The sequence below is a fragment of the Callithrix jacchus genome, chromosome 21 (assembly GCF_049354715.1).
Source record: "Callithrix jacchus isolate 240 chromosome 21, calJac240_pri, whole genome shotgun sequence".
NCBI lineage: Eukaryota > Metazoa > Chordata > Mammalia > Primates > Cebidae > Callithrix > Callithrix jacchus.
The window spans coordinates 48251024-48278405 of NC_133522.1; the positions used below are offsets into that span (position 1 = coordinate 48251024).

The window sequence follows — 27382 nt, forward strand, 5'->3', positions numbered from 1 at the left end:
CCTCCTTCCCAGTAGTTTCCAATCACTTCCCAAGGTGCAGGGACACCACTGGGGACCACTCTTGCCAGGGACAGTGGCCAGTTAGTGCAGACCCTTGAGACTGGATCACTATTCACAGAAGTAAGTCCAGATAGGGATGATCAGCAGCACTGGCCTGGTGGAAAATGAGTCCCTTCCTCCGGGGGGTGTTTGGATGTTAAAGGCATTTGCATTTTCCTCTCTAGGAATTTGGGGGAATCAGGGCAATGCTGGGGCTGGTGCATGAGGGTTTGCGCTGACAAGGCAAACCTTGTCTCACCTCTCCTCACCTTTCTTCCTTACCCTGCTCAGTGGCAAAACACACATGAGTCACCCTCTCATTTTAGCCCAGAGAGAGCTGTGTGGCCAAGAGGGAACAGGATAGGAATTGCACCTGCCTGAGCTGCCTCCTGCCCTGGAGTCCTCCCCACCCTGTCTGTCCCTGGTCGCCCTGGCCCCAGGCAGGATTTGGTCCCCAGAAAGCCCCGCAGCCCACCTCCTGTGGCCGGCTCTGCTCACTCTGCCCGCACCCTCTCTGTTGATGACTCATCTTTCCATGTTCATCCTTTGGCCACTCCCTAAAGCAGGGACCCTGGGATCCTGGACTCAGGTACCCTGTGGACTGCAGCTTCATGTCCCAGCATGTGACATACTCCCTCCTGTGGCGCTATGCTACAGGGAGGCTGATGCTCGAGTCCCGGGTGCCAACAGGCAACACCACTGGGGCTGTGTTGCTGCAGGTGTCCCCCCTTTCTCTGAAATGGAACCCCCTGGAAAGCCTGGACCTGATTCTGGGGCTGGGGTGTAGGTGCAGGGCTGATGTCAGCTAGCACAATAGTGCCCTCCAGGGAAGCCACTGAGCCTGGTGTCTCCCTCCAGGGTCCTGGCACAGGGTTAAGCTCCACACAGCTGTCCTGGTGGCCTCCAGCTGGCTCAGCCCCCAGCACTCTGCTCTCTGGTGCCAGGGGCCATCCTTGGCTCTCATTCACTCAGTCCATTTCATTTGCAGTGGGTTCCCCTCAAGGCCAGCCCCTCCACTCAGCCCTGAACAGCATGGGGAGAAGGGCGGCCCAGCCCCCTGAGGACAGAGCCCCCCAACATCATCCCACACAGAGAGGCCCCTTCCAAAGAGTAGCAGTGTCACTGCTCTAAGCATGACCCTTGAGCTACTTCCCCAAAGCACAGGCTCTTCAGAAACAGAGGGGCATGAGGCCTGTGACTGCAGGGCTCCAAGACCACCCTCGGCTACCTGAGGCCAGAGAGGAAGGTGCCAGAGAGCTGCTCTCCCCAGCGTGAAGCTGCTGCCCACGGCCAAGGCCACTCTCATGCCAAGAAGACGTAAAGAAAGTATAAAGTACTGTTTTCCTCTAGCGCTTAACCAAGCAGAGAATGACCAGCTATGGGAGAACAGCAAGGGGATGGATGAGGGCTTCTCCCCTGAGTGCTCAGAAGCGGAATTCACACCTGGGAGCCATAAAAGGCCTGCCCCTTAACGTGCCAACACCAGGGTAGTCCTGGAGGGCTCCTCAGAAGTGTGCCAACGAGAGAGGACACTAGATATATAGATAGATAATCTACATTATAATGGTCATATTATAATATCAATAGGGGTAATGTCCTAAGAAGTCTCTATGGGAAGGATAAGGACTTAAAAAAGACAGAAAAGTGGAAAAACAGATGTGCCATGGTAGGGGCCAATTGTGTCTCCTTTCATTTCCTTGATGTTAGAATGCCCAGAAAATAAAACTCTGGAAGAAATTGAAGAGATTGCCAATTTCATGTCCTGTTTCATTTTCATGATTTTGGCAAAATGGGCTGAGCTATTAAATGACGGAGGAGGAGATTCCCTCCCAGCTGCTAGGTGACCAAGAGAGCTGCACAAGGTCTTGGCGCAAGTCTGGCGAGTTGGACGTTAAACTGCATATGCCTTGTTTCCTGCCCCACCCCCCAGGCCACAGTTGCAAGGAAGAGCGTGCTGGTGGTTCGCCACGGGGAGAGGGTGGATCAGATCTTCGGGAAGTCATGGCTGCAGCAATGCTCCACTCCTGACGGTAGGTCACACTCGGGCGGGTCTGTGGACAAAACACTTTGGATCTGACAAATGAGACTGAACGTCCTTAGGTGACACCAGATCTCCTGAGGCACCTTCTGTGGAATGACCTTGTGTATATTGTGGAATGACCTTGTGTATATGTGGAATGACCTTGTGTATATTGTGTATATTGTGTATAATGACCTTGTGTATATGTGGAATGACCTTGTGTGTATGTGGAATGACCCTGTGTATATGTGAAATGACCTTGTGTATATTGTGTATAATGACCTTGTGTATATGTGGAATGACCTTGTGTATATTGTGTATAATGACCTTATGTATATGTGGAATGACCTTGTGTGTATGTGGAATGACCTTGTGTATATTGTGTATAATGACCTTGTGTATATGTGGAATGACCTTGTGTATATTGTGTATAATGACCTTATGTACATGTGGAATGACCTTGTGTGTATGTGGAATGACCTTGTGTATATTGTGTATAATGACCTCGTGTATATGTGGAATGACCTTGTGTGTATGTGGAATGACCTTGTGTATATTGTGTATAATGGCCTTGTGTATATGTGAAATGACCTTGTGTATATTGTGTATAATGACCTTGTGTATATGTGAAATGACCTTGTGTATATTGTGTATAATGGCCTTGTGTATATGTGGAATGACCTTGTGTGTATGTGAAATGACCTTGTGTATATTGTGTATAATGACCTTGTGTATATGTGAAATGACCTTGTGTATATTGTGTATAATGACCTCGTGTATATGTGGAATGACCTTGTGTGTATGTGGAATGACCTTGTGTATATTGTGTATAATGACCTGTGTATATGTGGAATAACCTTGTGTATATTGTGTATAATGACCTTATGTATATGTGGAATGACCTTGTGTGTATGTGGAATGACCTTGTGTATATTGTGTATAATGACCTTGTGTATATGTGGAATGACCTTGTGTATATGTGGAAAACATGCCTGCTGCATGTTCGTCCGGGGATGTTCTATGTATACATTTAAGTGTGAGTGTTGTCTGTAAGAATCTTACCTCAGGCCAGGCACAGTGGCTCACACCCATAATCCCAGCACTTTGGAAGGCCCAGGTGGGAGGATCAAGAGGTCAGGAGATCAACACCATCCTGGCCAACGTGGCAAAACCCCGTTTCTACTAAAAATACAAAAATTAGCTGGGTGTGGTGGTGCATGCCTGTGATCCCAGCTACCTGGGAGGCTCTACTAAAAATACAAAAATTAGCTGGGTGTGGTGGTGCATACCTGTGATCCCAGCTACCTGGGAGGCTGAGGCAGGAGAATCATTTGAACCCAGGATGCAGAAGTTGCAGTGAGCTGAGATCGCACCACTGCACTCCAGCCTGGCGACAAAGACTCCATCTCAAAAAAAAAAAAAAAAAAAGACTCTTACCTCTGCCAGGTTCAATGGCTCACGCCTGTAATCCCAGCACTTTGGGAGGCGGAGGCAGGCAGATGGCAAGGTCAGGAGTTCAAGAATAGTCTGGCCAACATAGTGAAACCCCGTCTCTACTAAAAATACAAAAAACTAGCCAGATGTGGTGGTGTGCACCTGTAATCCCAGCTACTCGGGAGGCTGAGGCAGGAGAATCACATGAAACAGGGAGGTGGAGGTTGCAGTAGGCCAAGATTGCACCATTGCACTCCAGGCTGGGCAACAGTGTGAGACTCCACCTCAAAAAAAAAAAAAGAAACTTGTACCTCAACTAACCACTTGTAGGTGATGGAGGAATGGCTCTCAACAGGAAGCAGGTCCGCTAGTGTGAATGTTTGGCTGGTCTTTTCATCCCAGCAGCACATGTATGGCATTTGGTTAGTGAATGCACCCTGACCTGTAGTCTCTGAACCCCACCAATGCTGGCACATGCTGTACCTCTCAGTCTCATCTCTGAACCTCTGCAACCTAATCTTAACTGCTATAATTTTTGGCTATGCTGCTTAACAGATGGGCTTATTCTTAAACATGCCTCTTGTGCACCCCAGCTTTGCTCTTCTGAATGCACGAAGTAAGAACAGAGCTTAAAAATACACATACCCACTAGCCAACCTCTGTACTGATGACCAATGTCCACGTCAATGCTCATCTCTTCGTAATAGGAAGGCTGTAGTGTCACAATTTCTAAGCCATGACCCATTACATAAATTAAAGCATTGAACATAGTGACAAAATCTATTCACAGTTGCTAGGTTAACCAAACCCTTTTGGGATCCCCCTCCAGGAGTCCAGCAGACCCAAGAAAGTGGGAACTGAGTAGGGAAAACCATTGGCAGATAACAATCACACACCAGAAAAGATTCTGAGTAGATAACATCATGATCAAACATATTTCCAATAACTCACAGAGCTAATAATATGGTCACCTCTATAAAACAAGATCAAGTAAAGGTACAAGAGCTTAAGGAAGAAACAACAAGACAATAGGTGGCTATCAGGATGCATTAACAAACATATAAGAAACTTTCTTGCAATAAAACAATTATTGAAGCTATAGATTGAACTGACACACCATGTCTATGGTGGGGAGAATCAATACAAAACAATCAACACCAAAAATAGTTATTGGACTTCCTAGAAAAAGAAAAAAACACCTGGTCATCTGAACAAAAGATCAAGTCACTTAGAAGGGAGAATATTTTAAAGACACTGTAAATCCCCAGCTGAAAGGAAACTCCTGGTGGATCTTTTTCCAAGGTAGAGAGACCCTCAATAAAGTGAAGAATGACATCTAGTTTGTCCGAATTCTGTATATTGCAGGGTTTAATAAATCACAATGAGGTATAGCCACATTCTCCCCCAAGGTGACCTCAGGGGACACAAGAGAGATTTGGGGGGGCTCTACTGGCCTCTCCCTGCAGTTCACTTTTGGCCCAGGCACCCACACCCTCACAGGGCCCCTCACCTCACCCCATATTCCACACAGACTCTGCTCCCATTGAGACCTGACCTTGCCCCACATCCTCGTCCTCTCCTGAGTTCTGCCCTCTGCCCCAGAGTGATCACAGAAGTGTCAATGACAAGCAAAATACCTAAATGGAACGTCTTGACATTTTGTGGGGATCACAGATGCCTTTGAGAATACAATAAAATTGATGGACTTTCTCCCTGAAAAAAAGATTTTAAAACTACCTTTCCCAACAGCTAACACTGGCATTGAATAAACACCTCTAAAATGCAGGGTTCCAATGAATCTCTGCCCACGGAAATCCCAGGGAGGGAGTCTTCAGGAAACTCCTACATGGAACCTAAAAAACTGGCATGAAAAATAGCCGCTGCCCCCCACTGACCCCTGCTGCCTCCCACTGCCCCTCGCTGGGTTTGTGCAAGGTTGTGGGCCAGGATGAAGAAGCCTGGCATATTCTGGGGTGCAAAGGGCAGGACCTGCCAGATATGGCAGAGAAGGTCTCGGAAGGTCAGTGCAGCTGCTGGAACCTACCAGTAGCCAGGAGGTTTGGGGTCCCTCTGGAGGATGTGAAGGCAAAGCAGAGTGCACTGAGGGTGTGGTGTGTCCTGATATCCCGCGTGAGGATAATCAGTCATTCTGACCTGAGACCAGCACCCCCACTCATTGGCCACTCACTCTGAGTCAGAGGCTGGGCTATGAATGTTACCTCACTGGCTCCTTGCAATCTCTACCCTTTCCCTGATTTTTACTGATAAGAGAGATAAAGTCACACAGTGAGGAGATGGTGGCACCAGAATTTGCCACCAGACCATCAGGTCTTAGAACTCAAGGTCAAACTCCCAGTGAACCCTGGCACCAGGCAGCCTTTGCTGGAAGAGAGCCCCAGGGAGCCCAGCTGGCTTCCAGCCTGGCTTCAAGCAACTGACGAAAGAATGCACAATGCAGGGCATCTCCAGCTAGAGCACTGTGTCCCCTGAGCAAGAAGAATACCTTTAAAGCAAGGGGCATGGATCATTGATGCCAACTTCAGATTCTTAGCAAGTTATGCTAAATCAGTCCTGGCGACACTTTATCACGTTCTTTACCAGAAAAATGTAAGAGTAAATCTTTTCTTTTCTTTTTTTCTTTTTTTTTGAGGCAGAGTTTGGCTCTGTTGCCCAGGCTGGAGTGCAGTGGTGCGACCTCAGCTCACCAAAACCCCCGCCTCCTGAGTTCAAGCGATTCTCCTGCCTCAGCCTCCCAAGATTGCACACATGTGCCACCACACCCAGCTAATTGTGTATTTTTAGTAGAGACAGGGTTTCTCCATATTGGAAGAAACGTGTTGTTCAGGCTGGTCTCAAACTCCTGACCTCAGGTGATCGACCTTCCTCAGCCTCCCAAAGTGCTGGGATTATAGGCATGAGCCACTCTGCGTGGCCAAGAGTGAACCTTCATGGGGGGTTTTGGGAGGACAAAGAGGTTCGCATGGTTCATGGGGCTGAAACCTAAGTTTTCTGCATTTGAGAAAATGCTGTGTGCACAGCCGAGCAGCACTTTCTTCTCAATTTGAGGCCATGTTGCAGAGCACATTTGGAAACAACAGAGCGACAGTAATTTCAATAACCTTGACGTTAGAGCGTGTCTTGGTCTTGGGAGTTTTGTGGAACGAATCTGCACTCAGTTTTGATGAAACTGTGCGTCTGACGCTTATTTCTACTTCAGGGAAGTACTACAGGCCAGACCTGAACTTCCCTTGCAGTCTGCCCAGACGGAGTCGTGGGATCAAAGACTTTGAAAATGATCCCCCATTATCATCGTGCGGCATTTTCCAGTCCAGAATTGCAGGTATGTTTGAAGGCTGTCAGTAGGAAGGGTAACAATAACAGCAGCGATGACCATGGCTAACAGGCATCCAGCCTGTACCCTCGCTGCCTTCTCCTTGACACAGCATTAGCTTTGTCCCCACTCTGCTGAGGAGGCTGGGGCACAGAGAGTTTAAGCGACTTGCCCAGGGTCACACAGCAAGAAAGTGACAGTGCAGAGGTTTGATCTAGGAAGGGATGATTCAGGAATGAACGAAAGGCCTCAAAAGAAGGAGAGAGGGAAGGAAAAATCAACAACCACTGTATGAACCCAGGAGCTCACTTCAAAAATGGAAAACCACATCCTCCACTGGTTTTATTTCAAAATCTGTCATTTGGGGCTTTTGTTTTGTGTCTGGGGTTCTGCTTCTATGTGACTGAGTTTTTCAAACAGAAGAGACCGTTGAGTTCATTGAGTCATTCCTAAATTCAGAAAGCAGAATCCAGAGAAGCAAGTCACACCAATGGTTAGCGCTCTCCGGGGCCCCCACCCAGAGGTGTGCTCAGAATGTTTACCCACCAGCTCTGGGCAGGGTGAGAAGTCCGAGTTACAGCACCTGCTGCATGCAGTGTTGCAATACTGCACTCCCCGACAGCTGATTCCAGGCTCCCAGTGTGCGGTCCCAGGATGCTGAGTCGGGAGGAGATGGTGGTCTCAGGCCTCTGTCCCTGGCTTGTAGGCGACGTCTTCTTCCGTCTTCCTCTCCCCTTCTGTGCACGTCTCTGTGCACAGACATCCCCTTCCCCAAGGACACTGTCATGCTGGGTTAGAGCCCACCCTAGTGTAATTGATTGAGGTGCCCACCCTTGTTTTAACTTATCACTGTAAAAATCTTGTTTCCAAATGAGTCACATTCTAAGGCACCGGGTTGAAGCCTCTAACATGTTTTTCAGGGGAGGGGACACAGTTCAACCCATAAGTGCCTCCACCAAAACTTCACTCACCAGCTTTGGGGCTGTGCAATTTTTGTGCTATAGGGACTCCCCCAATATTTCCCTGAGAGCAGGGCTTTAATATTACAGGGGGAGAGGTGGTGTACAGGCTTGTCCTTCCACGAGCCTCAGTGGGTCTTGAGTTTTCTCTAATGATCACAGATGTGAGACCCCCCCACCCACCCATTTCTGAGCTCGCAGTGATGCAGATTCGAAGCCCAGGCCCACAGGGCTGCTTCTCTGCTCAGGATCTTAAAGCCTGAATCCAAGGTCTCTGCTGGGCTGAGTGTCCACAGGGAGCTCAAGTCTCCTTCCAGACTCATTCTGCTGTTGACCAAATTCAGATCCTTGCAGTGGGAGGACTGAGGTCTGTTCCTTGCTGGCTGTTAGATAGGGGCTGCTCCCAGCCCAAGAGGCTGCCCACATTCCTTGCCATGCGGTCCCCTCCATCTTCGCAGCCAGCAATGGAGAATGTTTTGCTGAATCCTTGTCACTTCACGTTCCTCTGACTTTTTTCCATGACTGACTATAGATAATCATAGTTTTTAATGGGCTCACCAACTTGATCAGTCCCACCTTGGATCCCCGCCCTTCTGCCATGGAAGGTAACCATCCCAGGAGCAACAAATCCTCCTGGTCACAGGTTCTGCCTCTACTTGGGGGCTATGCAGGGTGTGTACACCAGAGCGTGGAAACCCGGGGCCCTTTGAGGACCCCGCCTACCACAGGGAGCACATGGCTCATCTGCGGTCAGAGATTCCCTAGAATTAGGAAGGGTCATTTTCTGCCTTTTTCACTGTTTTCCAGGGGATGCGCTACTGGACAGCGGTATCAGAATCAGCTCTGTGTTTGCCTCCCCAGCCCTCCGCTGTGTGCAGACGGCCAAACTCATCCTGGAAGGTCAGTGAAAACCTCAGGGAGCCTCTCCTACTCCCTTGACCTCGTGGCTCTTCTCCAAGGGGATGGGAAGGGAGTGGAGCTGGATTTGGATGATGGCAATGCATGCCCACACCAAAGTCATCAGACAGGTACGAGCCAGCCCTCCGAGGATGTTGGCAGGCACACTGAGTCCGTGAGCGTGTCTGGAATGCCAGGACCATCAGACCCATAGGGGCTGGTGCAGCCGAGTGCCAGGGCCTGTCCTTACACTGTTTCTCTTCGGCCTCTGTCAGCAAGGCCTTTAAAAATAAACCTGGAAAGGGGCATGCAAAAGCCTTGAGAGCTGGGAACTGCTATGGTTCCTTTTAAGTCAGAAATGCGTGATCCTTCCCAGGGCAATGCACTTGGCCAGTGGAGCTGTCCAGCATCCTCGAGGGCTGATGTGTGTCAGGAAGCCCTGGGCAGACCCTTCTGCAGCTTCCACCTTCAGGAAGAAGAAAGGTCCTGCCCGGAGGAGGGCAGCCTGTCCCAGAGGTCTGGACTCTGCCCTCAGCCGGAGCCCGTCCTGCTCCTCTTTGGGAAGAGGGATGAGATCTCAGTCCTCAGGCAGGAACTAGCTGTGGCCAGGAGCACAGGTGACATGAGAGGGCATGTCACTTCCATGGTGATGGGGAGAGGGCAGAGCACACAGACGCAGAGGCAGCAGGTGGGCAAATGTGAGGGACAGAGCTTGCCTTGACTTTCTCAGAGACCTAGGAAGTCAGGTCACAGTGGAAAGTGGGGACAGGGAGCATGGGAATTTGCGGTGCACTGAAGGTATGAATGGCTGTCAGCGAGAGGGGGCTGGGACCTGGGCTGGGAGATGCAGGCTGACCACCGGGCAGCATTAGAGCCCACCCACAGTTCGTGAGCATGAGTTTAAATGGGGATGTGTAGGCCGGGCTGGGGGGTCTCTTCCAGCATAGACAGGGAGTGGGTAGAGAGTGGGACGCAGCTACGGGTGCGTTGAGCTGTGAGTACGGTGGACAGGGAGACTTGAGGGTGTAGTGAGGGGGTGACCGTGCCCATAGACTTTCAGCTGGGTCAGCTGGGAGGCCGAGCACAGGGGAGGTGAAGGGCAGGAGAAAGGTGATCTGAGGGTCAAGGTCCAGGAGGGGCTGCTTGGAGGCAGCAGAGTTTGGCACTGCACCATGGAGGGGCTGCCGTGGCTGGAGTGACAAGCCCCAGGTGGAAAGAATGGGCGCTCAAGGCGGGAGGAAGGCGTGTCCTGCGGGAGAGGGGCCGTCCCGCTGACCGTGGTCTTGCCAGGACTTGCACGTGGGGCCATGTCAGAGCTGGCGCCACACGGGGCCGGGACCTTTACGGGAGGAGTGGTTGAGACAGCAGTGGACCCCCCGACACACATGCGCACTGCCGGCTCCCATGTCCTCAGATCCCCTCTACCCCGCCAGTGAGGCTCTGTCAGAGCACCTTCCAGTCCAGGTGCGAAGGAAGCCCTGGCCCAGCCAGACTGGCTCCACCCACGGAGCCACGGGCTCCTCATTCTTGTCCTCTGCTCTCGTGAACTTTCCATCCCATAATGCAGTCCGAGTTCCGTGAGGCTCAGAAGTCCATTTTATCAGCATGGAGCGCCCACGACCCACCTTCCATGCACTTAACCGTCAAGGCGCTTTCTATCCACCTCAGTCTTGCAGCTTCATCCTTTCGTTTCCCACCCAGCTGTGGCGTGAGACCCCAGCCCCTGCAGGCATCTCAGGTCACTAAGACAGAAATGCAGATTTATCTCACCTGGACTTGGAGGTTCCCATGTTAATTACACTGCCCCTCTGGGCTCTCAATGAGCCAGATGATAATCAAAGAACAGTCTCAGCTTCTTTGACCAAACCACGAAAGGACCCACGCGTCCCCAAATGCATGAGGCAGTGTGGCCCCAGGAGAGAGGCGGCTCCACCCCGAGGGCAAGAAGGCTCCTCACAGTCCTCACTCACATCTCACGCATGCAGACACACATACCACACACCACACACACCACACGCCCACCACACAGTACACACCACACAACCACACACATACACGTCACACACCACACACCACACGCCCACCACACACTACACACCACACAACCACACACATACACATCACACACCACACATATACACATCACACACCACACACACCACACGCCCACCACACACTACACACCACACAACCACACACATACACATCACACACCACACACATACACATCACACACCACACACACCACACGCCCACCACACACTACACACCACACAACCACACACATACACATCACACACCACACACACCACACGCCCACCACACACTACACACCACACAACCACACACATACACGTCACACACCACACACACCACATGCTACACACCACACACCACACACCACACAACCACACACATACACATCACACACCACACACACCACACGCCCACCACACACTACACACCACACAACCACACACATACACATCACACACCACACACACCACACGCCCACCACACACTACACACCACACAACCACACACATCCACACCACACACCACACGCTACACACCACACACTACACACCACACAACCACACACATACACGTCACACACCACACACCACACACATACACAGCCACGCACACTACACACCACATACACCATACACACCACACACATATACATATACCACACACTTACACAGTCATATACACCACACATCACACATACCACACACACCACACACATACACAGAGCCACACATGCCGCACACACCACATACACCACACACACCACACACATATACATACACCACACACATACACACAGTCATATACACCACACATCACACATACCACACACCACACACACCACACACCACACACCGCACAACCACACACATCACATACCACACACATACACAGAGCCACACACACCATACACACCACATACACCACACACACCACACACATATACATACACCACACACATACACACAGTCATATACACCACACATCACACATACCACACACATCACACACACACCACACACATACACACCACATACACCATACACACACCACACACACACCACACATACACACACCACACACATACACACAACACACATCTCACACCACACACATACACACACCACACATCACACACCACACACATGCACACACACTACACACACATACCCCCACACCACACAACACAAACAACACGCACCACACACACCACACACTACATGCCACACTCACCAAACACACCACACCACACACAACGCAACACACACCAAACACACACCACATACACCACACACGCCACACACAACACACACACACCATACACACACCACACACATACACATGGCACATGCCACACCACACACACTACACACGTACACACACACCACACACACAATATACACACACAACACAGACACCTCACACATCACACACACTACACACACCACACCACATACACACCATACCACACATCACACACCACACACACACACCACACACCACACACATGCACACACACACACACACACCACATACCACACGCATACACACACCCGTTGGGGTTTCACTCGAGGCCGAGTCACAGACTGCAGAGGAGGAAACTGCGACCCTACTGCTCCTTCAGAGCCACGAGCCCAGCCCAGGAGACAGGGTCCTGCAATGTCAGCCTCTCCCTGTTTCGGTGCCCACAGCAGCAGCTCCCGCCTTCGTGTTTTCAGGAAGGACGGTAAATGGGACAAGGCCTCTCCAGCTCTGCCCTTTGGGAGGGACAAGGATAGCAAGACCAGAAGTGTGAAGGGGCGGGGTCTCCGAGCATCTGGGACCCTTCAGCGTGAGGGCGGCTCTTCATAACTGTGGTGGAATAAAGCAGAACTGGTATGTGGCAATTCCATCCCTGGTTGTTCAAGATCAATGTGTTTATAATTAACCTAATTAACCAAACAGTTATAACAATAAGACGTGAACCAAGCAAGAAACACACAGAAATATATGACAAGAGGCAACAGGCCTGTGCCTCAGTTTCCCCTCTCCTCCTCCACCCCGGTCTTTGCACCCACCACTCACTGAGCGCATTTTGTTCGAAACTTCCTCAGCTGCTGCTGCTCTTCCAGTGGGTTTCAGAAGCACTCTGGTTTCTGCTGTGGGAGAGTCCCCGGGTCACCTGCGTCCTCAGGGCCAGCAACAACGGCCTCCTCTCACTGGCCTTTTACTGCCTCAGCCTACGACGATCTTTTCCAGTGAAGGCCTTGATCTTCCTTTCCTTACCCAATCTCTCTCACCACGATAGCAATGACGAATAAAAAGGAGATCTCTTGGCCAGCCTTTGTAATAAAAGAATACGACTGACCAAAAACATTCTTCACAATTTTTTTTCTTTTTTTGCTGGGGGGTCAGTTTTCCCTTTGAGATGAAGTCTTGCTCTGTCACCAGGCTGGAGTGCAGTGGAGCGATCTCAGCTCACCGCAACCTCCACCCCCTGAGTTCAAGCGATCCTTCTTCCTCAGCCTCCCGAGTAGCTGGCATTACAGGTGTGCGCCACCATGCCCGGCTAATTTTTGTATTTTTAGTAGAGATGGGGTTTCACCATGTTGACCAGGATGGTCTCGATCTCTTGACCTTGTGATCCACCCGCCTCGGCCTCCCAAAGTGCTGAGATTACAGGCGTGAGCCACCGCACCCAGTGCCTTCTTCATAATTTTATCTCTCTTGTCATCATTCATGGTTCTCATTAACATACTTAATCCCATTTTTGGTGGATTTTTTGACTTCTATTATTTGGGTCACTTGCATATAAAGTAAAAAGCTTTTAAAAATGCCTTTTGCCAGCAATAATGCCAAAGCCTTTAACGTGATCTCTCAGTGATTTTTTATGTGTGGATGATGATGATGATGGTGACGATGATGCTGTTCAAAGGGCATAGGTTTGTAAATCCTATGTCAATTCAGAAAAACAGGCCACCCAGGCTTCTCCACAAGGCATGATCGACCTACTATTCATGTCTGAGATGCCAAGGCGCTCAATTTCATTTAATTCAATGTCCAGTGTCCAGATGGCACGTCTCCCACAGCCACGGCCACAGAGCACTGGCCTGCAAGAGATCCTCAAAAGAAGGAGACCCATGGCCACACCGTTTGGGGGGCTCTCATGCTGTTTCTTCATCTGATTTATTCAAATGGAAATGAGCCCTTCACAGGCTTGGGGGAGGATTTGGGGCCTTGTTAATCAGGGAGGACTCAGGAGCCTGGTTGTTGGGGGAGGACTCAGAGGTCTGGTTAATGGGGGGGACTCGGGCCTGGTTGATAGGGAGGACTCGGGGGCCTGGTTGATGGGGGAGGACTCGGGGGCCTGGTTGATGGGGGAGGACTTGGGGGCCTGGTTGATGGGGGAGGACTCGGGGGCCTGGTTGATGGGGGGGAATCGGGGGCCTGGTTGATGGGGGAGGACTCGGGGGCCTGGTTGTTGGGGGAGGACTCAGAGGCCTGGTTGATGGGGAGGACTCGGGGGCCTGATTGATGGGGAGGACTCAGGGGTCTGGTTGATTGAGGAGGACTCGGGGGTCTGGTTGATGGGGGGGACTTGGGGGTCTGGTTGATGAAGGAGGACTCAGAGGAGCTGGTTGATGGAGGAGGACTCGGGGGTCTGGTTGACAGAGGAGGACTCGGGGGCCTGGTTGATGAGGGAGGACGGGGGGGTCTGGTTGATGGGGGGGACTTGGAGGTCTGGTTGATGAAGGAGGACTCGGGGGTCTGGTTGATGGAGGAGGACTTGGGGGTCTGGTTGATGGAGGAGGACTTAGGAGCTGGTTGACAGAGGAGGACTCGGGGGTCTGGTTGATGAGGGAGGAATCGGGGGCCTGGTTGATGAAGAAGGACTCGGGGGTCTGGTTGATGGAGGAGGACTTGGGGGTCTGGTTGATGAGGGAGGACTCAGGGGTCTGGTTGATGGAGGAGGACTTGGGGATCTGGTTCATGGGGAGGACTTGGGCATCTGGTTGATGGAGGAGGACTCGGGGGCCTGGTTGATGGAGGAGGACTTGGGCATCTGGTTGATGGAGGAGGACTCGGGGGTCTGGTTGATGGAGGAGGACTTGGGGGTCTGGTTGATGGAGGAGGACTCAGGAGCTGGTTGACAGAGGAGGATTTGGGGGTCTGGTTGATGGAGGGGGACTCGGGGGTCTGGTTGATGGAGGAGGACTCGGGGGCCTGGTTGATGAAGAAGGACTCGGGGTTCTGGTTGATGGAGGAGGACTTGGGGGTCTGGTTGATGGGGGAGGACTCAGGGGTCTGGTTGATGGAGGAGGACTTGGGGATCTGGTTCATGGGGAGGACTTGGGCATCTGGTTGATGGAGGAGGACTCGGGGGTCTGGTTGATGGAGGAGGACTTGGGGGTCTGGTTGATGGGGAGGACTCAGGAGCCTGGTTGATGGAGGAGGACTCAGGAGCCTGGTTGATGGAGGAGGACTCGGGGGTCTGGTTGATGGAGGAGGACTCAGGGGCCTGGCTGATGGAAGAGGACTTGGGGGTCTGGCTGATGAAGGAACACTCGGGGGCCTGGTTGATGGAGGAGGACTTGGGGGTCTGGTTGATGAGGTAGGACTCCAGTCTGGTTTATCGGGGAGGACTCAGGAGACTGGTTGATGAGGGAGGACTCGGGGACCCAGTTATTTGGGGAGGACTCAGGGGCCTGGTTGATGGGGGAGGACTCAGGAGCCTGGTTGATGAGGGAGGACTCGGGGACCCAGTTATTTGGGGAGGACTCGGGGGCCTGATTAACTTGCTTTGACTCTCTTTTCTAAGCATGCTTGATGAAAGAACTCATTCCATGGACTTAAAACACCTTTGAGGAACTGATTTTATGTCCAGCATTTGAGTTCAGTGCCATCTTCTCCATTCCAAATGAAAACATTCAGGTCTTTATTTCCACTCAAAAGAGATGGCCTTACTTTATTGCTCTTTCTTTAATCAAAATATAAAGTGCTTGGGAAGTGTGAGTTGCAGGGAGTCAGAATGTTCTAGAAGATGGCCCCTTCCATTCTTCATCTCTGGCCCAGTCCGTGTAAGCATTTATCAGGAAAGTGTCGCATGAGGCTAACTCTCTTCATGATGGGTCACATCTTGACCTTTGATCATTGGATTGGCCAAGTCCTCATTGGCAGCCTCTCCGCCATGTTGGAGGATGGGGCCATGGGTGGGTTTCATGGTGGAGCTGTGCTGGGTGCTCAGGTGAGCCCCAGGATGGGCCTGATGCCTGGGACACTCACCAGTTCTCAGGAGACTCTGGCCCTTCCTGGCACACAGGGGGTCACCACTCCTCTGATACCTTCCCACGGCTCATCAGTTCTCACCTCAGAAATACCATGGCTGTGCCTAATCACAGAACAGTGTTTGCCCTGAAGAAAATCACATTGTTTTAAAGGCATGATTTAGAAGTGTGTGCATGAGTCTGAGATCTACAAGGAGACTTAACTTATGCAAGGTCAGCGTGGACGTTGAAGATGATAAACACTTGTATTCTGTTGAATCCAGAACTCAAACTGGAGAAAAAAATCAAGATACGAGTGGAGCCGGGAATATTTGAATGGACGAAATGGGAAGCTGGCAAAACCAGCCCAACCCTCATGAGCGTGGAGGAGCTGAGGGAGGCGCATTTCAACATCGACACTGATTACAGGTGTGCTCTTCTAAAGTTCTCTGCCACTGGGGCTTTTCTAGTTCTTGTTAAGGAAAAATTTCATGACACTGTTAAAATGGTGAGAAAGACTTTATTCAAGAGGGACCACTGCAGTGGGGTTTGCAGCAGGGGAGGGAGACGGGGCTCGACTCCTAATACAAGGACAAGTGCGGATTTGTAGCCACAGAGCAGGGTAGGAGCTGGTGGCTGGAAAACTCCTGAGAAGGCGGGTCATTCTTGCTAAACTGACACAAACAGGGCCTCCTGCTGGAGGCAGGCCAAGGTGATCAGATGTCACTTGAGGGTGGCAGAGGACAAGGAACTTGATCAGAGACCGAGGGTAACAGGTTCTTGCTAAACTCACTCTGCAAGAACAGACACAGAAGCCCAAGGGTCAAGCCTGCATGGAGAAGGTTAAGGGGAGCTGGACTGGAGTTTGGTCAAAGAGAGTCTTTGTTGTTCTCCACCCATGTCTGACTCTGCCATCACAGAGCCCTCCTGGTGTTCACTAAGAATGTGCTGGAGACTGACTGTTAGTGCTTTGCCAGTTTTCAGCACAAAACTAGAGCCTCCCGGTTGCCCATGAGCCCAGCCTTGAGGCAGAGCCGTCCCAGAAGAACATTCTCCTTCCCTGGCTAACTGCAGCCGCGTCTCCTGATCCTACCAAAAGGCCAGGGCAGCAGCCTCTCCCTCTCCTCCTTCCAGGCCTGCGTTTCCCCTGTCCGCCCTCAGGCCGGCCGAGAGCTACCAGGAGTACGTGGACAGGTGCACAGCGAGTGTACTGCAAATCGTCGACACGCGTCTGCAGGACAGTAAGTGCCTCACCATCCTCGGCACGGACAGCCCCTGGGGCTTGGGGATTCTCTCTGAGACGGCGATTGGCTGACTTTCTGAACCTATGAATGCCTTCACTTCCCCTGCCCCCACATTCTCCAGCCACAAAGTGCTCATTGCTGCTGCTGCGGTAACCGGGTGCATAGACACGCGCTCCCCCTGCCACCCTGGGCCCCGGGACCCCTCATCCCGGGACTGAGTGCTGATGGGCTGATGGGACCCAGGCCAGCAGGGTCAGCACAAACCACCCGCGTCCAAGGGATTCGAGTCAGTTTCCTGGGAAACAAAAGAGACAGAGAGGAGAAACAACCAACTTCTACTTGGAGCCCCCTTCCTGACCCACCACACAGGTCTCCTGACCCTCCAGCATTGCTTTGTCCCAGATGAAGCGCACGCAGAAGCACTGGCTTCCCACCCCTTCCCCCGAGCTGGCGGGGACACGCATCTCACCTGAGGGAGCCCCCTCCTCCTGTGGTCTCCAGGTGTTCTGTACACGAGTCATTGTAGGCTCGTGTAACAAAACAACCAATTGGCCATTCAGGCCCGGGCAGCAGCCACCGTACCCCATCCCACACGGGGCCCAGGCAGCGGCCACCACAGAGAGGGGGCAGCTCAGTTCACTTCCTAGGCCTCCCTGAGGCTGGCAGGCAGCTGCTGCACGCGAAGGAATCCACGAGCGAGGGTGGGATGCAGGCGTCACTAAGCCATTACCAGCCACACTACCTCCTAGCCCAGGGGTCGCTCTGGGTAGACTGTGGGGTCCCCAAAGTGTACGGAGCACTCTGAGCTAGCTCTGCCCCAAACACTTTGGGGACCCCAGTCTTATAAAAGGTGCTCTCTGGGCCTGCTTTGACCTGGAGGCGTTCGTGTTTCCCACAGCAGGTGTCATCCTAATTGTGAGTCACGGCTCCGCGCTGGATTCCTGCACTCGGCCACTGCTGGGGCTGCCGCCTCGGGAGTGCGGGGATTTTGCCCAGCTCGTGAGAAAGGTACGTGCTCACTCTTGGCTCTTAGAGCCACAAAGTCAAGCACCCCAAAGACACAGGTTATCACACCCCTTCTTGGGATGAAAACAAGTATCCAGCTGACCCAGGATCCACGTGCTCCTGGAGACGGTGCCCACCTGCTCCTGTGCAAACGGTGACTTCCTTGTGGGGCCGGTGGATAGGTCAGTCCTCATCATCACTGGTCACCTGCCGAGGTTTTACCAGTCAGCTCACCCTATCACCCCTTGCAGCTCTCGTAGAAAAACAGACAATCCAGAAAGGAGTAAGCAGTGTGGATGAGGAGAGAAGAAAGGACTGCATGACTCACCTGGCCTCCTCTGGGGACCTGCGCTAGGGCGGCTGACGGATGAGAAGGAGCCCCTCGGTCCTCTTGCTCTTGGAGTCACCCAGCACAGAATAAGCTTGATCTGTAGTTGCCAGAGTGCTCAGGTGCTGGCCAGGGCCTTGCGAATGACAAACAGAGGTTGATGCACACGTGGCATCTTGGACAACCTTGACTATCACCCAGCAAAGTGAGAGGGTGCCATCAAGTCCATGGGTGAACTGAGGCAGGCAAATGCAGGAGCTCAATCCCACCGGCCCCGGCCCCTTCTGTGCAGATCCACTCAAGGCTGGACTCACCACGGTCTGGACCTTTTTATCAAATTAATTAGGCCATTGGTCAGTGCCCAGGTGCGCAGCATAGCCAATGCCTGGCGTCAGAGGTGCTTGAGGCCCTGACCTGGTTTCTTTACACAGCAGTGCCACAGGTCCACACTGGCCTCAGCTCGTTTGCCCTAAGTTGTGGGCGGGGGGGGGGGCTGTTGCTGAGTTCCCCAAGAGGTCTGGGGGCTTCAGAGGAGCCCAACTCCCAGGCCCAGCCCAGTGACGCCACCCAGGTGCCTGCAGGAGGGCTCGGCTCTCTAGTGTAAGTGAGAACTTACACACACACAGAGCACACCTGCCATGGGTCATTGTCACTTGGCAATTAGGGGTCAGACACCCAAGTCCCCCTTCTTGTTCCATTGTCCTCCGCACCTGAGTAGAAGCAGGCATCCCCTGTGTCGCATCTTCAGGCTGGTGCTTCCCAGTTATGATCCAGATGTTCCCAAGCACTCTGGGTTCCTGAGCCACCAGGTGAGCATCGTCCGAATAGGACGGCTCACCCTCCAAACACACTGGTAGAGGTCTGCATGGGTTTTCCTGAGGACTGTCGGGGCAGCTCCGGCACCACCTGCTCCCAAAACGTTGCTCTTGCTTCTGCCAATGGGTCTCCCACACACATGCTCTGACACATCCCTGCTGTCCCCACACCCCTTCCTACAGCCCCATATACACACCAAGCCCCCAGCCCCAGGCGCTCCTGGGGGTCCATGTAACCCACAGGGTGGCAGCACTGCGCACGCCAGCCACTTACAGTTCCCCAAACCCATGAGCCGTCGTGGCCAAAGCTCCACCAGCTCCATGGATCCTTCACCCCCTTCCCTAGTTGCCAGTCTTGAACTTCCAAACCACTGGACTTTCTTATACTGATCACGTAGCATTCACCACACCAACAGCCCCCACCCTGAAACAAGCTGGACTCACTCATGCACATCAGAAACACAAAGGGGGACCTGCCAAATGATGGGCCCCCAAATAGAGGCAACTGGACCCTCCCCAGCCAGCCCATCACCGCCCACCCACCTCAGCCCCTACAAGCACAAGGAGAGAATCGCCCTAGAGTCAACGCCCGCTTCACTTGCATCCCCCCCGCCAGTTGGCATTTTTGTAAATTTCATCTGCCTGAAGAATTTCTAGACATTAGAAAGAGGAAGGAAAGAAAAAAAAGAAAAAGACAAAAACAAAAACAAAAAAGGCTTCACCACAGGGCTCTGTTCCCACACGTCCACTTCACAGATGAAGGGATTGAGGTGTGAAGGTTCACTTGGTGCTTTTCTCTTGGGTCTGAAAACTCAATGTCTGTGTCTTTTTGTGATGTTGAATGTGAGAATATGAGTCACTCCTTAAGTGGTGGACGGCAGTCTCCACCTCAGCCTGCACGCCTTTGTGGTGGGGGCCGTTCTACGCATCACGGGATGTGTAGGGCCCTTGTAGGAACTCTACCTGCTAAGTGTTGGCACCACCTCCATTCTCAGTTGTGACAATCAGAAATGTCTCCAGAATTATCCAGTGTCCCCTGGTTAGGGGACATCCCCCATGGGGCACCGCCCTGGTAGGCGTTGGTGCCGTTTGATAGTGGCAGTGCCAGCCAGGGCAGTTGCAGACCCTCCAAGGCAGAGGAGCGCCTGACAGTTGGCTTTGGAGCTAGTCTGAAACCCACTGACTTGTTGTAAGATATTAACAAGTGACTTAAAACTCTGTTCTAGATCCCTTCCCTGGGCATGTGCTTCTGTGAAGAAAATAAAGAGGAAGGAAAATGGGAGTTGGTCAACCCACCAGTGAAGACCCTGACCCACGGGGCGAACGCAGCATTTAACTGGAGGAACTGGATCTCAGGCAACTGAGAGCCACGGCGACATTCTCATCACCTCGGAGTGGAGAGGCAGAGACCACGTGCAGAGGCTGGGAGACGCCGCTCTTTCCAAGGTGTCTCAGTCTCACCCAGTGTGATTTGTAGAAGCACAGGATGCACTTTTATGTTCCAGAACATTTCCCACCAGCTTTCACCTCTGTGACTCCCATCCATGGACCTGTCGTCCACCAGCCCAGCTGCAGGGAGCCCAGGGCAGATGGCTGGGTGAGGACACCACCCTGTGGCAGGCGCACCGAGTGTCTGCAGCTGGGGAAACAACCACCTGGGACTCTAACTTCAGGAACTCAAGACTCACGGCACACGAAGGATCCGGCCGCCTCATTGTCTATGGTCTGATCGCTAAGCTCCCAATCGTTTTTCCTTTTTCTGTCCCCATCACTCTTTAGCCAGATCCACACAGGCTGCAACAAGTGCAACAGCCAATAAAATGGTCCCAGAAAACCGTCTACCAGATCAAAGCCGGGCTGCTGCTCTGTGCCGTCAACACTCATGTTACTGTGTCTCTGCTGCTGCTGTGACCAGTGACCAAAACCCTGGTGGTCATGGAAAGAACACGAACTTAACACACACACACACACATGTGCATCCACACATATGCATGCACACAAACAAGTGCACGTACACACACATGCATATGCACATGCATGCACACGCACACAAACATGCACACACATGCAAAACATGCACGCAAACATGCACACACATGCAAAACACGCACACACATGCAAACATGCACACATGTACATGTGTACATGCATGCAGGCACACAGACATGCACACAAATACACATGCACACACACAAAGGCACACACATGTACATGAACACACATGCTCACATGCATGCACACCCATGCATGGATACACACGTGCATGCACACGCATGCAAACACATCCACATACACATGTGTGCACACATGCACACGCACACTTTTGAGCACATGCACGGGTACACAAACACACAAACACGTGCATACACACATGCATGCATGCAGACTTGCACACAAACACATGCACACAAAGCCACATGCACACGGGCACTCACACACTCCCATGCACACACACACGCTTTTCCCCTACAGTTCTGGAGGTAGGATTTTGTCGGCAGGCTACGTTCCTTCTGGAGGCCCCAGGGAGGATCCTTTCCTTGCCCTTTTTCTCTCTTGGAGGCCACCTGCATCCTCCCTCCTCAAGGAGAGCAGCATAGCAGCCTCCAAGCTCTCTCGGTCTCTGAACAGCCACATCGCCTCCTGCCCCTGCCCCTCCTGCCTCCCTCCTACAAGGGCCCTTGTGGTGACATTAGGCCCACCCAATAACCCAGGATCAATTCTCATCTCAAGAGCCTCCACCACACTTGTAAAGTCGCTTTTGCCACATGGCGTTCCATATTTCCAGGTTCCAGGGATTAGGACATGACCATCTTTTGGGGTCATCCCATAGCCTGCCATGACATACCCCAATCCTTCCAAGCACAGGGGAGCTGCTCACACAGGGCCTCGGGCATAGGGATTTGAGACGCTCCCCTGGCAGGCCTTTTTTGGCTTCTCCTATTCTTGTTTCTGATCATGTAGAGGTGAGAAGAGGACTTTGCCACTGGGAGGAGTGGGCTCCCCTGATTTAACGGTGACCCAGAAGAAGGGCCACCAGCAAAGTGGAGTCTGCCCGTGATGGTGATGCTGAGGAAGCTGGTCCCGCAGGGAACGGGACCCCCCCGGTGGGGAGTCTCATGCCCCAGCCCACGGGTCACTCCTGCTCCCAGAGCCCACACGTGCAGTGGCTCATGCTGCAGGCAGCGATCCCACCGTGGTGCCTTGACAGTCTGCGGCCTTGCATCTTTTCCAGACCCCTGATCCAATGCAGATGTTATTTCACTACTGTAGTTTGGGGCTACGGTGGTGGCTCTGTGAGTGCCTTTTATAGAGTGAACGCAGGGGCTGGGCAGGGAGGGCCCACGCTGCACCCTCAGTCTCCCCCGTGAGCACCCAGGCAAGCGGAGGGCAGAACACAAAGGGAACTCTTGCAGAACTAAAGATGGTTAACACCCTGCGCTGCGTCGGAACCAGCCCATGTCAAGTCGGACGTGCAGGAGGCCAGACCCAGCAAAAGGTTCTCCCAGTTTTAGTCAATCAAACACGACCTCCTGAGAAAAAGTCACATCTGTTGGTCCTTGTTGTATCTCACTAGTGATATAGTTTTTCTGTGTCCGAACATAAAGAAGTTTGAGGTTGGCATAGCTGCAGAGAGCAAGCAGAGTGTGCACCACGCTCACAGGCCTGCTCCGAGTCCAGCCCACACCACCGTGAGGTCTTCAGGGAGATCACTCTAGATGCATCCCAGCGGGTACTGACTAGAAAAGCGGTGGATTCACCGGGATGCGGGCAGACGGGAAATACATCCTGCAAAGAAAACGCCCCACTGCTGGGCACCTGGGCGGCTGTTCTTTCTCCTCAGCAAGCATGTGGTTGGGAACAAATCTCTCCTGGACACCGCAGCGCCACGCTCAATAGTCATGACGATGAATTAAAGTGATGCCGGTCGAGGTGTGGCACTGACATCACAGGCACCTATTCGGGTGGTTGTAACGTGTCTCTGGATTCACCTTCTCAGGGGTGAAGCTTCCAGGGCTCCTACCCTGAGCAAAGCCAGACATGGGTAACTCCCCCCTCATCCTGCTGGGATGCTCACAGGTTTTGCAAGGAGAATTAGACGGGCTTGAAACTCAGATCTCCAGGTCTAGCGTGCATGAAATAGCATGGTCCTGACAGTCTTGGATTCTGGCTGCCAGACCCCCTCCCACCGCCACAGCAGAGGACCCCCGTTCTGTGGTTGTGTTCACAGTATGGACTGAGCCTTGGGGACAGAGCTGGGCTGGAAATGGGCAGAAATGGACATGCCTGGTGGGATTATCATTATTGGGTGTAAACTGTCGACTCTATGAACCAAAAGGAAATCCCAAAAAGGAAAAGACAAGAATCACTCCTCTTTCCACTACCTGGTGTGTGTGAGCCAAGTCTGACCCCTGCCGACACCATCTGGAAGTGGACGTCCTGTCACCAAGGCCATCCCAATCCACACCCCACTCACATTCTCTTTTTCACTTCCTCACTGTGTGCCTGAAAAGAACAAGCCTGGGCCAGGCACGGTGGCTCAGGCCTGCAATCCCAGCACTTTGGGAGGCAGAGGCGAAGGATCATGAGGTTAGGAGATCAAGACCGTCCTGGCCAACGTGGTGAAACCCTGTCTCTACTAAAATACAAAAAATAGCCGGGCGTGGTGGCAGACACCTGTAATCCCAGCTACTCAGGAGGCTGAGGCAGGGGAATCGCTTGAACCCAGGAGGTGGAGGTTGCAGTGAGCTGAGATGGCACCACTGCACTCCAGCGTGGTGACAGAACAAGACTCCATCTCAAAAAAAAAAAAGGAAAGAGAAAAACAAGCCTGAAAGGGAGCTCTACTGGCATCCCGGAGGCTGAGGAGATGATGATGCTGCTTTGTTGCTTCAGGCTCCCCTCCAAGACTCGGCTCTTGGGAAAGCTGGAGAGTCGTGAGAAGGGCGTGGAGCCAGCCTCAAGCTGGGCCACCAAGGAGCCAAAAACCTAAGCCAGTGCCTGTCTCTAGGCTGCAGCCTGGGATGCTGAAGAGCTTGGGGACCGGCCTGGGGCCACCAAGCCAGGCACTGCCCCTGGCAAACACAGCTGTGCTCAGAAGGAGAAAGCGCCATCATAACTGCCCACCAAAGTCCTTCTTATTCTAGAACCAAATCTGAGCTTTTTTAAGATGTGATTCATATTAGTGCATGTTATGGGCTGAGTTGTATGCACCGCCCCACCCCCCCACCCCGCCACCCAAATTCAACAATTCTGCAAGGATCTGAGGTTGCAGGAAAGGAAATGGCGACATCGAGTACACAGCCACAAATCCCAAGATGCCCCTCGGTGCCTGGGAGAGGCTGGGGAGGAACTTAGGGCTGGATTGCCCACGGGGCTTGGTGAAACCCACTGCCATGGGCTGAATTGTGTCCCCCTAAAAAGCTATGTTTGAGAGTGATATGGCTTGGACCTGTGTCCCCACCCAAATCTCATGTTGAATTGTAATCCTCAATGTTGGGGGAACAACCCTAATCCTAACCCTATAAACATGGCATTACCGTATATAAACCTATGGGAAGCGCCTGCACTTACGCAGGAACAGCAAAATACTGGAAATCTTAGAGGCCTTCCAGAACATGGTGGCGCCCCACCCATCATTCCCAGACCCAGGGCTTATGTAGCACAGAAGGGCTGCAGAGGACAACTTACGTACGTACCATCGAGGCCGTTTGACCTGAGTGCAGGACCTGTGGTAAGTGCCTGCTCCGTGGTATACCTGCTGTTACGTATGTATATATGGTAAAAGGGGCCGTCACAGCAGTGGGGGAAGGGAGGTGAGTCAATCAATGATGCTGGGATAACTGGATCCAATTTGGAGAAAAGAAGGTTGAAATCACCCCTCATTCCTTGTATCAAAAAAATTTAAAGATTTAAAAATAAAATAAAATAAATCATGAAACTACTAGAAGACACCACGTAAGAATTTCGAAATGTTACCTCACTGGAAGAAGCCCTTTCCAAGCATGACCCAAAATCCAGAACTATAGAAGCAAAAATAGATAAATTCAACTGAAACAATTTTAAGTTTGCCTTTTAAAGACTATCACAGGCCAGGCACGGTGGCTCACGCCTGTAATCCCAGCACTTTGGGAGGCTGAGGCAGGTGGATCACTTGAGGTCAGGAGTTCAAGACCAGCCTGGCCAACATGGTGAAACCCCATCTCTACTAAAAATGCAAAAATTAGCCAGGCGTGGAGGTGCGCGCCTATAATCCCAGCTGCTCAGGAGGCTGAGGCAGGAGAATCACCTGAACCTGGGAGGCAGAGATTGCAGTGAGCCGAGATTACACCATTGCACTCCAGTCTGGGCAGCAGACTGAGACTCTGTCTCAATAAATAAATAAATAAATAAAAATAAAAACAATCACAGAGTTAAAAAGTAAAAGGTAAGCTGTGTGCTCCTCATGCCACCCAGCTCTATCTCACCCCCTCCAGGAAGCCCTCCTGGCTGCCAGCCTACCTTCCTGCCCCTGACTTCCAGCTCAGGCGTCCTCTGCACAATTCATGTCAGTCGCGTCTGCCTCGTCCTGTTGTTGCTGTCACTCATCTTCCTGTCTATTACTCCTTCCCAGGGGTTGCAATAGTGACTGTATGCCAGGCTTTCCAGCAGCCCCAGATCCAGTGGGACCAGCAACTCGCCTGCCAAGCTTCTCTGCTCCTATAACCCAGGGTTTCCCAGCCTTGGCACTATTGGCATCTTTGTCAGGGGCCGCCCTGTGGATGGTGGGATGTCCAGCAGCGTCCCTGGCCCTCCCCCACTGAAGTGGCAGTACATCTACCACCCCAGCCCACCGGTTGTGATAACCAAAAATGTCTTCACATGTTGCCAAATGTCCCTGGGGGAGCAGGATCGCCCCCAGCTGAGAAGCACCGATGTAGTCCCTTCACAGGGCTGCATGGAGCCCTGGCCTCGGGCCTCCTGCCGGGGCACTTGGGCATAGTGTGAATGGGCACGGGTGTATTGGGAGTGTGGAGTCGCGCACGTGTGCTCCTGCTGAGCAGACAGACCTTTCTGGAGACGAAGGTCAGAAGGGAACGGGCGCACGTCTGGAGCTGAACACGTGTTATGCCGTCAAGGACAGGGTTCTATGAAGAGAAGACAAAGGAAGCCTGGTGGTACTGGGACTTTGCGGACACTGCTTCTGGACGGAGGTGTGGGCCTGAGCAGGGGGAGCCACGCGGAGGCGGGACCAAGTCCCACACAGCCCCACAGCCTCCATGTGATATGGGCGGCTGTGCCATGATGGCAGCTGAGCCCTTTGTCCAGCCTCGAAGTCCCCTTGGCTGGGCCTACACTCAAGTTCTAGAACATGTAAGTGCACGTGGACACCACAGGGCTCCACACTGTTGGACTCAGTCCTCTGGCCAGCCGGGAGCAGCCCTGGTACAATTGTTCAGCAGAAGCTTCCCCTCAACCCTCTCTTGCTTCTCTGCTCCCCACACCCCCAGGGCCGGCAGACTCAGATGCACACACATTCAGCAGATGGCAGGAAATAATTTCCAACAGCAAATGCGACATTAATTATTCAATACAGATAAACATCAACAACAGCGCTTCATCCAAAGGAATTCCACTGGGACCCGGGCTCTGAGCTGGAGCCCAGTTGGGTCCTCACGGCGACCCCAGACACAGTCTCTGTGTGCCTTGCGCTCACCCCTATAAAATCCTGCGGGCTGTCGGTGGGTCTGCGTCACTGGCAGCATCTCAGTCGTCCTGGAGGACACGTGCCCTCTTAGCCACGAGCCCTGGAGGGGCTGGCACGCAGTGGTGACTGTGTTTTCCAGTCTCCGTGCTGTAAATGCACCGGGGCTCATTCTGAGCTGCCGATGTTTTGACAACTGATTTGCACACTGAGTGAAAATTTAAAAGTCAGCTCTGGTGAGCCGATATGAGCCACCCAAGCCCACCCTTGCAGCAGGCAGGAATGTCACTTTGCAGGGACAGCCCAGCTTCAGTGACAGCTGCTGCACAGACCTGTTGGGATCATCACAGCT

The 27382-nt window shown here is 52.4% G+C and overlaps 1 protein-coding gene across 2 annotated transcripts in view; it reads left to right on the forward strand.

The window, feature by feature from the left end:
• Positions 1-21191, forward strand: part of UBASH3A (ubiquitin associated and SH3 domain containing A) — a 50226-nt gene extending 29035 nt beyond the window's left edge. The window contains exons 8-14 of one of the 2 annotated variants that reach the window (XM_035282996.3): positions 1970-2069; positions 6711-6833; positions 8591-8683; positions 16242-16386; positions 17092-17198; positions 18100-18209; positions 20576-21191. In XM_035282996.3, coding sequence (XP_035138887.2) covers positions 1970-2069; positions 6711-6833; positions 8591-8683; positions 16242-16386; positions 17092-17198; positions 18100-18209; positions 20576-20713 — 816 coding nt within the window. In that variant the 3' untranslated portion in view covers positions 20714-21191. The remainder of the gene's footprint in view (positions 1-1969; positions 2070-6710; positions 6834-8590; positions 8684-16241; positions 16387-17091; positions 17199-18099; positions 18210-20575) is intronic. The other variant, XM_078358615.1, reaches the window with a different exon arrangement.
• Positions 21192-27382: the final 6191 nt, after the last annotated feature.